At 37.2% G+C, this 14059-nt stretch overlaps 1 protein-coding gene across 1 annotated transcript; it reads right to left on the reverse strand.

Annotated features, from left to right (window-relative positions):
- Positions 1-884: 884 nt before the first annotated feature.
- LOC148299784 (small ribosomal subunit protein eS1-like) lies at positions 885-5510 on the reverse strand. Its single transcript, XM_088275684.1, has 2 exons — positions 5480-5510; positions 885-1324 (listed from the first exon to the last, which is right to left on the reverse strand). Exons 1-2 carry the CDS (start codon positions 5508-5510, stop codon positions 885-887), a joined length of 471 nt encoding a protein of 156 aa, XP_088131810.1.
- Positions 5511-14059: the final 8549 nt, after the last annotated feature.

The raw sequence follows: 14059 nt of genomic DNA on the forward strand, positions 1-14059 counted from the left end.
TATCGCCTGATATGACCAAATAGATATCACAAAAGAATAAATTTTTATCTCTTAAAGAAAGTAAATAATTTAGAAGATGCTTTGTCATTGATTCAAGGCTCGTCTGTTCAACAAATAAAAGTATATTATAAGAAAAAGAGTGTCCGTCCACCGCTCTCATATTAAGAAGAATATTTTTTTAGGGATTAGTTGAAGACGCTTTTCCTGAAATGGCCCATATTAATTATGAGTTACTGAGATAAAATCCTAAATCCGGTTTGGAAAGTGATAAGTTAGAAACGCTAAAAGCATAAGTGAATTATTTGTATAAAAAGAAAGGGATAATTATAGATAAAAGAGCTCTAAAACAACAAAATCCCTTGGCAATCAATGCAGGAATCTATTCAAATACATTATATTGTTGGTGATAGACATTGTCGCTGGGAGTGTTGGAAATCAGATCACTGGGCATGATACCATACTCTTAAACAAATTCATGATTCAGCAGCATTCGCTTCCTTCCCTTAAGGAAGGACTCTTTGCAATTTTCAATTTTATTACAACTAAAAGCAAAGAAGAGCCCCTCAAAAGCAAGTTTTGTTGATAAAGATTGATTTCAGAATGAGATGACTCTGAATATTGTCTGATGTATAGATGAGAAGTTATTTGAGTCATAATTTGTATATCGATTATCAATTTCATTCTTTATTGACGAGGTTGACAACTTCTTCTTCGATTTTGCCATCTTTCTTTCCCTTGATATTCTTCTTTCCTCCCTCAGCTTTGGTCAAGATTCTCTTGTCATTGTCGTGCATATCAGCTAATTTAGAGGCATCAAGCTTTGGTCTTTGGATGACCTTGATTTTTCTCACTCGAACGTTCTTCACTGGGTAGATAGGTGAAACTTATTTAGTGATCTTCTTCTCGACGACTTCGCTGGTGAACAGACTCAAGAGTTGGGTGGCATTGGATTTGGCAACTTCCTTCTGGATGATTTCGTTGATCTTTTTTCTGATGATCTTTTGTTGGGAGCTCAAAGCGTAGTTGGTTTTTCTCTTCTGGCCATAGGATTCTTTGGTGAAGGCGATGACAAAAACTCTGAGGACATATCCATCTTGAGATTTGACGTCGGTGACGGTCTCAATAAGAGTTTTTCTCTTTTTGATTAAAGCGCAAAGCTGGTCTCTGGTCGTGTCAACCCCATAGAAGCTAGTAATGGCATCTCTGCCTCTGGTGTCATCAATGATCAGTTTGATTTTTCTCCAAGCGAAGGCATCCTGGTTAGGAGCAAGGTCAGGCTGAACTTGTTCAACAACTCGGCCTTTGATGTTGTCTTCGACCTTTTCTAACAATAAAACAATTCAGTACTTAATCCCATAGTTCTGTTAGCAAGAGTGTAACCAAATGATTCAGGTTTGAATGGGGCGGGTGCTCTTAGCTGATACCACTCCTTTCTACTGAGCGGATCAATAATTTTTTTCTTCTGCCCCTTTTTGCCTGCTCTTTTTGTGCTTTTGCCCTGAGCCATTGATATTAATTATATTAAATTATTCGATTAAAATAATGAATATTCAATATTTCAATATTGTATTTGCCATGTAAATCTTATTATATTCCTCAACTTTCGCAATAATGCAAGATATTTATCAAACAGTTTAGTCATACCATTCAGAATATTGTTACGCGCTACTCAAAGAGAATCTGCATTGTTATGAAAATTAATATTACCACAGCATATTTCATTTATTGTTTGACTAAATGAAAGTGGATTGACGGTTTCCTTGAGCCTCAATCAACAGCCTTAATTAAAGCTTGCGAAGTTATAGTGTGTTTGCCTTTTATAATAATTACTGTAATGTAGTAATAGCCTGCAGATATCCGAATTTCCAGTTTGGATGTGCCAGCAACAAAAATTTATCAATACACAACCCTCTTAATGTGGATAATAGTTATATTCATGGTTTTGATCTTACTACCTAAGCAATACATGATACATATGATAAGCCAACTTCAAGGAATCATGACTACTATAACTTCGTACCTCGAAGATTTTGCAATAACCATATGGGAAATATGTTGGGAAACAGAATGATTAATGTGATTGCTTATAAACTGCCATCTTTTTATTTGTTTGAATATGGATATAATATTGATGTTGAGCTAGTAATCGTCATCGGAAGATTCCAGCAACGAGGATAAGAAAGTTATCAAAAAGAAATTCATTCCTATTATGGATCCTGTTTTGAAAGTTAAGCCGAACACCAAACAAATCATTATCAATCTAAGCAGTAATTAGAAACAACTAAATAGTGACGAGGTATGAAGTGATCAGCGATGTCGCAGATTAATTGGACTGGCGCATTCAGAACAATAGTAAAAAGGGCGACTGGGATGTTTGGTGGACCGACATGATGATAGAGCCGTAGACTCTCACCAAAATGCACTTCTTCCAAAAAATCAGCCATTTCTTAGGGATACACGTGCTTGCCAGGAAGAATTTGTTAGGGATGTCGTTTATGGAAATGAATAAAAAGTTCCCGTAGGAGTACAACTTTTTCCCCAAAACTTTTTTACTGCCCTTTGAGTATCCGATTTTTCGGCAGGAAGTCTAGAAGTCATAAAAGAAATGCTACATCGTTAAACCAGAAGCCGATTGTCAAGGCAGGGGAATATTTCTCACTTTCAAGACTGATGACATTGAGAATGGAAAGCATTACGTCGTGCAGTAATATATTTAAAACCCATTTTTAGTTGATGGGCTGAAATTCGATTTTAGGGTCTATGTCTTATTGTGTGGAACTAACCCCATGCGCCTTTATGTCTATGAGGAGGGCCTCGCACGATTCGCAACAGAGAAGTACTCCCCTCCCAACAAATCGAACTATAAGAAAATGTTCATGCACCTCACAAACTACGCCATTAACAAAAAGAACCCGAAGTATGTGTATAACCACAGTACAAAAAATATGTCAACAGGCCACAAAAGATCCCTAACTTCAGTTTACGTTGAGATGAAGAGAAGAGGCTTAAATGTGTAAGCATTAAAATAGAAAATTAACGATGTTCTAATTAAGACTATCATTTTAGGGCAGCCCTTAGTCAGCCACCAATACAAGTTCGCACAGCCTGATGACGATTATCGTAACATGTGCTTTCATATTTTGGGGGTCGACGTCATGATCGATTAGAATATGAACCCGATCGTCCTCGAAGTCAATCACACGCCAAGCTTCACAACTGATACTCCTTTAGACTATCACATAAAGTTCAATCTTATTAAGGACACTCTCGTCCTCATGAACATCAACGAGAAGAGCAAAAAATAGCTCGTCAAGAAAACAAATAGCTACCAAAGATAAAGAATAGTCAATGTCAAAAGATTGCTCGAGACTGAAGAACAAAAGATAAGGATATCTGAATGCCAGAAAAAAAGGGATGCCTACTAAGACCTAAACCGAGGAAGATATATCAAGATATATCCAGTTGACGATTAATCCAAAATGAATCAGTATTAATAATATTTGAAGTATGCGGAAAAGACTTATTTCTCAGAGAATAATGTGATACGTGCATAATTGGAAGCGGAGAAAGATAAGTAAAAATAGAAAAAAGGAGGAAGCAAAAAGAATTTGCTCATAAAAAAAATGAGCAGCATTGAATCGCCTGAAAAGCAGAATTCCCACAACTATCACTCCGTCTCAGAGAGACAAATTTATGATCAAACTCCCAGAATTTAATTCGACATCAATAAGAAAGATATTCTGATATCTTCCTTATTGAGCCATCCAAAGGGCAACTTTGTATCTTGCCTGCCAAGCAACGAGTCCACCCTGACCAATTTCGGCAATAGTTATATAAAAGTCGCGAAAAGCATTAGCTAAGTTGACGATTTCTCTAAGCATTCGAATCGTGTGAGCACTGTCCGGCGGCTCCCTAAGATTTAGCAGCCCATTTCTCCTGCCAAAAAAATTTCCATTCAAGAACAGAGTAAGAGTAAATATGTTGGACTGAGTCGGCATAAAATATCGTAATAAAAAATAAAGGATTTTATGAAACCAGTTCGAGGGCAGCCATCGAAAGCCAACCTCCCAAACAAAATACTGAAGTTTAATAATTAAAGCTCGGAAGAAGAGGAGTACGAATTCGGAAACGAAAAAGGAAGTTCTTTACGATTATGAAGCCAATATATTATTTATGAATGAATGAATTGAGCCATATAATATTTCTATATCGAGTAACCCAAGATCATTACTTGGTTTTCCTGAAATATTCCACATAGCTTTATTCCCAAAACTGGTTGAGCTTATCAATCCTAAACTTATCATATCTCATTTTGCGACAGCATTTCTCGAAGAGCAGCCACTTAATGTGATGGATAACTGCGAGTATGACTTTGAATGTCAGAATTCCGGTAGCGTATAAACCAATTGTCAGCAACACAATACCTTTCTTGGTTTACCTCGGCATGAAGAAGTCAATGTAGATAAAAATGAAGGCTAAAACTGCATTATAGAACAGCCTGAAATAAGATCATAGTTACCAATCCGCAATGAACTTAACCTTTTCGATTAAGTATCGATAGACTCTTTGCCCTTTGTTTCCCTTTGTCCCCCATGAAACATTATCGACATTGCAGAATCCATAGATCATCATGACGTGGGAGTATGCGCCCTGATAAGCAAGATAGCTGAGCACATCGATGAGCAATTTAAACACGAAAGTGCAGTGAGTGGGGAGATGGATAATAGATATGATGATATAGGCGAGAATGTTTAAAGATGTGATGATGAACACCAGCGATGTTTCCGGGTCAGTAAACAGTTCTATGAATGATTTTGTTCGGTCTATTTCCAAATAGACGAAGATAACATTATAGATGACCAGTCCCAGCAGCAGAAATGTGTAGAATGAGAATATATAGGATAGGAAGTGGGCCTTTTTTGTCCACTATTGCCCGAATAAGCTCCACACAACGCATAGCAGCACCATGAATATATAGAGAAGCGTTAAGACTTATGCTGCGATCTGCACAACCACATTACTTGCAGACTGAACTATTGTGGTATATAGAGCGAAGCAATAGAATGATGGCACTAAGTATCCGTTGATGAAAGATATGAGCGCCATAAACATTGAAATGCCCAAAAGAATGTATTTTCGCACAAAGTTATGGTTTGACTACATGGCATTAAAGTAATAGTTTCTGAAAACGTACATGAATGCAAAATAGCTGCTGTTAATCCAGCGACGCCGTTGGATCATGAGCTGTTCATGGGATTTCATGGGGTCAGTGTGGGCAATTGCATCAGGGACATACCGCAGAACATATTTACGATCTTGCTGGCAGTATATGCCCAAACTGAGAATTCTATCTTCAGCTAGATACATGTTTGCTTCACGGTAATCCCTCTATTCGTGTGCGGGATCCAGTATCATTTTAAAGTACTTTCTTTCGAGAAGGTTTTGCTCAAATTTTTAACCATGGATTAGAGCTTCGTACCTGTATCCTGACCAGGCTCCGGGAAGCACATGGAGGAAACCCAAAGAGCTCTCGAAGTTTTTGTCAATGAAATGGGAAATAATGTATTAAAATTCCTGAGCTTTTTCCACAGAAAAGAATATCTTCTTGAAGCAGTTCGAGGATTACTCTTGCTCTCCCTCTTCAGACTGGAAGTTCGCATCGACACTCATGAATCCAGTCACTCCTCCAACATTTTCATCTTCAAAGGCCTCGAGGAGCTTGAGTATTCCTTTGGGGGAGGGCTTGGTCCCGACATCGAGCAGTATACACAGCTTTGGGTTAAACTGCCGGCAAAAGCCCTCAAAGAACCATAAATGTGATGACAGCTTGGTCCCATTGACATGCTTGAAACAAGATATGATTTTTAATTTCTTCTAATCCTGAGGGTTGGGGCTCCACAGATTCTGATACATGAAAGCTAAACTCTTTTCGATGGATGGTGGGAAATCATTATTGTTTTTGTAGAAATCCTGCATTTTTTTACGGTCATAGTTATCCAACTCGTCCATAATGAGGTTCAATCGCTCTTCAAGTTCGCATTGCCTTTTCCCTTATCTTCTGTCCAACTATCTATAGAACTCAACCATGGAGCGAGAACCATTCACAAACTACCGAGTTGCTCTGTTTTTTACTAATTTCAGTATGCCATCTTGAATCAAGACGACAGCAATGTCATTTTCGGTGACTCCATTCTTAGCTAAATGTGGCAAATTACTATAAATTCCCTGCAGTGTCGTTTAAATGGCATGCTTCGATTAGTTATACATGCAAATGCAAATAAGACACTTAATTCCTCCGAAGTTATAGCCGCTATTCTTCTCGTTGACTTTTTTTCGAGTGAGCTTGCCCAGACTATAAATTAGACCGTCTTATGGTTCGAAATTGGTGATTTAGTTTCTTTATGGTGCGTCATCCTGCAGGATCTTGTTGCAGTTGTTGGATGTGATTTTGGGGATGTACTTGCTCAAAGGCATCCTTCCATCAGCTACTATCAAACCCTTGTAGAATCGAGGGCAACAAAAAATGTTCAAAGCCGGAAACGCGATATTCCCCTTATCGTGCATACTATTATTATTTCTAATTATAGAATTTAAAACCCATCAGCGTTCATCACAATCTCCACCAAGAACATTAAAATATGTCTTATAACAAACTAAATGCTTGAAAATATCGTTTGCAGCTACATGATCGGATTGTGAGATATATAGTTCGCTTCTTTAGTTACTGTATTGTGAGTATTGCTTGTATATCAAGTAATTTTTTACTTATTTATCTAAATACAATCGGCATGTTTAACAGTTTTCATTCTGTCAATTGAAAATATTATGTGTATTTCGCAATGATAGGAAGTCAAGAGCTCTTTATGCAAACCAAAGATGCATCATTCTAAGTCTATTGTATGAAAAACCTCATTTAATGATAAAAATATTGCCTTTATTTCCAAAAAAAGAAAAAGCATAGAAAAAACTTGAAGATAACTTTCAGACAAAGATACTGAACAAGAACAATAACATAGCATATCTCATTTTATATCTTAAATTACTGTGTTATTTCTAAATTATAAAGTATTGGCATTTATAAATTGCAAATATTGTACCACAGTATTGGCAATTCCAAATATTGAAAAATGCCCAATATTTATAATTAACTTCTAATTCATAGAGCTTAGTAATAGTTATTGCAATTAGTTCGATCCAATGAGTTTACCCAGCAACCATTACCTGCAACTATATAAGGGCTGTGTGCCAGACATCTCCTCGAATACCACAATGCAACATGCATAAATATTGGCAATGGAGATGCTGTTAATGTATAACACTTTGGGAGTGGCTCTGAAAGATAGCATCGATCTGTTGAGCCATCTTTATCACAATGACTCGAATAAATATAAGAGTGAACAGCCGAAGAATCCTGAACAAGCAAATATTGGCCACCAAAAGCCAACTTATAATAATAATGACAATGAAAGAAATAATCATTATGATAACAACTTACAAAACAACTCTAATGTCAACCATCACAAACCTCAAACTAAAATACCCAAAACTCGAACTACTAAAACTGTGATATAGCAGACCAGTGCACCCACGCCCATTCTTAATATCGAACAATATAAGTATACTCACGAGCTTAACAAACCTTCCAAAATTAAAAGTGCGCTCAATCCCAGCAGCATTCCCAAGACTGTCATTGAACAAAATGAGGAGAAATATGAAAGAATTTAAAAAGTGAGAAATAAACAATAGAGATAAGAACTAAATGGGTATTCGTGTATGGCATGCGAGAAATTTTATAAGGCCTTAGGAACTGACTACAGCAATAAAATTTGTAATGATTGTTCGAAGCATAGGAGTAACTTACCCGCTACAAACTACTTTGACAATAACTTTTCACAGGAATTCGGTTTCGATGATTGATTGATTCATTTCAGATCATAAACTTGCCATAATACTCACATTAAACGATATAGATATTATTAGTTTGAGTGGCATAATAGACTCACTCATACATTTCATGCATATTCTACGCTGTAGATCAAGTAACAACAAATTATCCAGCAAATACGATCCCGTAAAGACTAATCTACGCATTTCAAATATAAATCTGATTTGCCTGATTGTGATTTATTGAATTAAATTGATTTATTTATATTTATGGTCATAATATTAAAATGTTAGGATTTGGAAGAGGAATCTTCCGTACAGCTGCTAAATATGCATATTCTTCCATGAGCACAGCCAATGTCCAGCATATTGCTTGGCAATTTAAGTAACAACTGTGCCTATCTAGGGAAACAACCTCCTTGCTAAGCAGATCATCACCAGTTCCTTCAGCAGGACTTGCACTTCTCAACCTAAGATAGATCCTTTAGAAATACAAATAAGAAAGTGACATCTAAGCCGAACTCTGTACATAATTTATAACTCAGCATTGAAAGGTACACATTGATTGGAACAAGCAATTGTTCTTTTGCAAACATCAGCCGTAGATATCATAGGATTGGGATCCGTAATCATGAGCGCATGCAGAAATGCACCAAAGCACACCTGCAACATTTGATTTGCAATGTTTAAGTATATGGATCCTTATTGAACTATTGTTTCTATTCATATGTTTATCTTTTGGAATTAATGAAAGAATGCATGTTTCTAGTCATAGTCATAAGATATGTAATTGTGCGTGAATCAATAATGGGAATTCTGCATGGAAGATCTCTTGGCCAGGCCTCTGGTGTCGAATACGTACGATTCAAAGATATTGCGCATTGTGTTGACATATGTGTTCTTCGAGATTGAACCAGCCCTTGAGGCATCTGCCTTCCTAAAACACTTCTGAAGGATATGCTTCGCTGGTTTAATTTATACAAAGTTTGTTGCTCTTACTGCATTCTCAATGAATTCGTCTTCGTTGAGCTCGTTGCTGAACAAGTTCTTTCGTACATCGACCTCGCAGACATAGAAGAGCACAATCTTCTTCATGAAGTCCTCATACTTGATTCCATCGGTGCGGCTGTTCAGAATGCGATCTTCGGCCTGGGTCTGGTCAGTAAACGATAATTTAAACACATTCATCAAAACATCCTCAGTTTATATTCTCTCAAGGCTTAGATTTTTGTTGCGGTCTCGGTCCATAATCAGTATTTTCAGCTGTGAGTAGACTAGGCGTGCAAATCGTTACTCTGCTGATTAGCCAGTAGTGTCCTCGATAATGGGTTCAGGCTTGCGGACGGGCTATGGGTGACGATCGGGTACAGGGATCATCTATCTCTCACTGCCGAAGTACTGTCTCAGGAACATGAAGTATTCCTGGTAGGTGATGAAACCATCCTTATCAGCATCAACATCTTCAAATATCACCGCGTATTGCTGGTGGGTTCCTTGCGATCTGATTGGCTCCAAGCAGAAATTGAGGGTGTTTTCAAATTATTAGAAATTCATCATTCTTTGGGCGCCCTTTGAGTAGTAGCCCTTTTTGTGGAGCCGCTGGATGGCCAATTCTCCGAAATGCTGCTCCAGGCAAAAGTGAACCTATATATTAAAATATCTGTACGAATTATTCAGGAGTGATGAGGCCATCGCCATCTTGATCGTATCTGAATACATTTTTAATGAAATAATGGATTTCATCTTTGCTTTCTTTGAGGATGGCAACGAGGGCCTCAATGATTTCGGCTTCATCGAATAGAGCATTTTGGTCGGCGTCAAATGCATTAAGAGCATTCCCCATGAAACTCCGAACCCTCTCCGAAAGGGCGTAGTCTCTGAATTTCATTCTCCGATAGGCACTCTTTAGAATCATTCTTATCTAATCTATATAAAATTCAAACTGAACAAATCGAATAAAATAAATAAAACATCGACCCACCTCCCACAGATTATTTGATGTATCTCTCTTATAGAGTAGTCATCAATAATACCATTGCATACTTTATGCTGTTTTATGTTGCATGTTATAAATAGATCATGTGATTATTGGTTGATTATAGCCCCCATTGTTTTGATAGCCACCGCTGTAGTTGGGCTGGTTGTTAGTAAAGGCATTTGCAAAATTTTGATTATTAGCATTCACCAAAGAAGATTATAGTCCATGGTATATTTGTTCACTCATCTTTGTTCGCACATCTTCGCTTGTTCTCTGACTTGGAATGCTACTTTACCCTCGATTCACATCTTCACTATGTCGGCCGACCGATACTGCTTAATTCTCTCCACTCATCACATTCGCGCCTCCAAGTAAGTTAAGAGCCGCCTCCTCGATTTGATTTCCCCAATTTGCCCTCGAGTCCTGAATAACCTGCTCACGATGCCCTGACAGCAACTTCGAGCATCGAATTGCATTATCTTTGCACTGATTTAGCACAACATTGATGTTATTGTATTAGACTTACTTAATCTGCCAAAGATGCCTGATGTTTGCCTATCTCTCTAAGTTCTTGACAGTGGTCTGCCTTAGTTATATATTTTATTTTTGCATTTTCTGGTACTGGCCGATCATTGCATCCCTGCTTTCAATACTGACTTTTACTCGCTCGATCTGCTCGTATAAGCTATTGCTATTGCTCTCGTATTTATTCCTGATTTCCAGGAGCTGCTGTTCTTGCAGTTTGTTTAGTTATTTCATCTACATTTCTCTTTCGGCTATTAAGCCCATTAACTGTTCATCTTGCAATCTCTGCAGTTCCCGATATTTGTCAGCGAGCGTGCTATTCTCTTGGGCAAGCCTCCTATAATTCTGATGCCATTGCTCTTTCTCCGATGCGATCTGCTCTATTAAGTAGCGATGCTCTTCCCTTTCCTGAGAGAGTGTCCGTGACGCGATGTTCATTTGCAGCTATTTCTCTTGATGGTTTTTTTGAGAGAGAAGCTCATAGTTGTGGCATCGCAGTTTTAATTGGGAAATCTGTTCGAGATACTGGGATTCGCGGAGGGCAAACTTCTGCTTGAGTTGGTTTTGTTGCTACTATGTAAAAGTGAACATGTGAGAGTGAGTGCTGATATTTGCATGGACATTGAGGATGCGAGATTGAGACAACTCCGCTTACAGCATCTATATTCTGGACATCAGCTCTTTCTGCACATTTTTATGTTTGCTTTACAAATCAGCATGCATCTCCTTATATTCTTCTAACTATTCGGCCAAATCACTCATTTCTTGCACGAACAGCTACTTCTCCTTATATTCTAGTTTGATTGTCTATGTTAATTGTTATAGGTACCCTCTGCAGCTAGAGAATCTTGTTGTGGAGCCCTTCATCGCTATGGCTCAGATTGTTTATAAGATGTTTTTCATTTTCTACTCGTTTGCTTCTGCTCATCTCCTAGATTTGCCCCTTTAATAGGCCCAATTAGCTTGACACTCGACTGCTGATATGTTCCTTTTATTTTATTTTCATGCCCTCAATGCGCATTATTTCCTCGAATTGCGCCCGTTATTTTTATTTGATTTCTTTATCGAGGTTTTCGCTAAGGAGTTTCTGGTACTTGCTTTACTTCTGTTGAAGCTGCTGTTCGAGGTGCTTGATACGGGCTTAGTACTCAAATGACTAAATGTTGTTGTTAGTAATAGTTTTGTTGCTATTTAGGGTTTGGGTATTACTATTAAATTGGATGAGCGCCAAAAGCCTTTCGATTTCCTGTTAATTTCTTTTATTTTATATTTAGATTTATTTAATGGATTTCTGTTGTGCTAAGATCTGAATTGAGTGCTCCTCCTTCTTGCTCAGCATCTATTGATGCAACATATGATTCTTATCAGTAAGTCTGTAGATTTCCTGCTGCATAACAGCCCTCTCCGCCTAATTCTTCCCCAATTTGTCAGCCAGTTACGCATTACTCACTTTATAATGTGCAATTTCCCTCTAAAGCGACAGAATTGTGTTGATCTCATCTTTATTGTCGATCACATTGCTCGAAGCCATGGGTGCCTTCATAAGCAGCTACTTTTATAATTAGTTTAATCTTTTCTTCAAGGATATTTATACTTTTAGGGACTATTCCAGTTTTCGCATGCATGCCATATATTGTAGTTCTATTTGTTGTTTCTCCAGGGCCAGCAGATTCGCATTACTATGATTTTCAAATCTTCTATGCTCTAACTTGTAACGAGATTTATTATTATTGTTTGAGGCGATGGAGCTTGAGCCATGTGTGTGCAGTTTCTTATTATGGTCATGAGTGCTGTTTTTGTTTTGTTTATGGTTTCGTTTCGAGACTTTGTGATGGATGTGAGCCTAGTTTTAGGATGTTATGGAATTGTTTATATCATGGGGAAGGGTGTGCTGTCGATGTGATGCAAGTGCGTGATGGCCATTATTTAGTTTTTAGTTTGTTTAATTATCGGGTTCATTTATGCGATCGTGGGTGTTATGCTCGTTAATGAGGTTGCTTTCTATTGACTGCGATATCCTCAGACTTTCATGCTCTTTTTTGTAATTTTCGAGCATCTGCTTGTATAGACTTTTATTGGATGCGAGCATTGTTTGGAATTCAGGAGTTCGATCATTAGTCCTCCCAAAATTATGGACAATTTGTGCTGATGGGCTTCTTGGCTTCGAAATCTATTAGCGATGATGATAAGTGCGGGTATGTGAGCTGTTGAAATCCGGATACATTTATAGAATTATGGAGCTGTTGAATGATGTAGGGGGTGCTATAAAAATTATTATTTTTATTTATGCTAAGCCACTTTTATTATGTTTATGTTTATGTATACTATTGCTATTGTTAATCTATCTGTGAGTTTATATCACAGATTTCTATGACAGAGAAATGCATCGAATAGAGTAATAGTGTAAATAATGCTTGATTTGTATCTCCCTCCTACTTTGGAGCATGAATAATTGCGTTGCATTGCAATGATCTTACAATGAATGCATTTTATTTTGATAAATTAATTTGTATTATTGATTATATCTTCTTCTATAATGATTTCACTACAGAGAAACATCAAATGTAAAAAATGGAAAAGCTAATCGGGAAAAATAAAATCCCCCTATAAACTCTCAAGAAAGTCATTACAGCCTTCCTGCAATTATTCAAGCCAATCAGCATCATCAAGAAACTCCGCTATAACCACCTAATGACCGAAATGATCGATCTTCGAATTCTCCATGACCTCATTTTCTATACAGTTTCGAAGCAGCTTAATTACTTTATCTCCTAACCGTAGAAAAAAGAGGAATAAAATATAATCCAAAATATACGGAGCTCATACTGTTCGTTATCTGTGTCGATTTGGAAGAAATAAATCCGATTCTAATTATGGATGATTTATATTACCAAATTGATGAGCTGCTTCTACCAAGAAACATTCCTGGATATCACTCCGAGTATGGCCATCGAGGCAGAAATCTATATCATCATGATACACAGTCTGATCGGCCTCAGCGTCAACCAGAAGTGTTATGAGATCCTGCATGCAAAGTACTATTCGAAACACGAAGAAAATGAGTACAAACTCAAAAAGTGTTCGATTCCTAAAAAGCAGAAGAAATTAAAAAATATCAATAGTTTATCTATGATGCCATCTTTCAAGCAAGAAAGTATTCAAGCAACAGATACACCTTTAACTGCCCAACTTTCCTCCTAATTTCTCGAACTTAAGGATTTTTTGAAAAATAATCTAAAAACCAACACATTACTTAAAATAAAAAACTCCAAGAAAAAAATATAATCCATGCTTATCAAATAGCCAATAGAAAGATAAACTTAGTTCCAGGATTCTTTACTTGAATATTAGAATAAAATGCGCACGAAAAGCATACGATCCACCTAAATTTCAACAGCCTTCAAAAGCCAAATGCTGAAATATAATTTTTTCTTAGCCCACAGCAACGGATTCAAAATTCCTCACAGAATTCAATTCCGATCGAACTATATGCCCAAGCAGCGCATGACAATGACGATGGCCAATATAAAAAAATAAATAGTATCTACATCTTCGCATACGCCGTCAAATTTCACAGGAGAAATAAAAAATATCGGAAGTGAAGATTGGTAAAGAGTATTAAAGAAACTGAAGAGTAGCAATTGCGATTGCAAGATCAAATTATAAGTATCT

Source organism: Brachycentrus maculatus, unplaced genomic scaffold (genome assembly GCF_059751285.1).
Source record: "Brachycentrus maculatus isolate JH-2025_06_01 unplaced genomic scaffold, ASM5975128v1 h1tg000948l, whole genome shotgun sequence".
In the NCBI taxonomy this organism is placed as follows: Eukaryota; Metazoa; Arthropoda; class Insecta; order Trichoptera; family Brachycentridae; genus Brachycentrus; species Brachycentrus maculatus.

Bases quoted from the DNA above. Each gene is read 5' to 3' on its own strand.
- LOC148299784 (XM_088275684.1), bottom strand. From the start codon at position 5,510: ATGTGCTTCCCGGAGCCTGGTCAGGATACAG. The intron at 1,325-5,479 runs GTACGAAGCTCT...TTTTATTGTTAG, and splicing joins GGAGCCTGGTCAGGATACAG to AAAAGGTCGAAGACAACATC.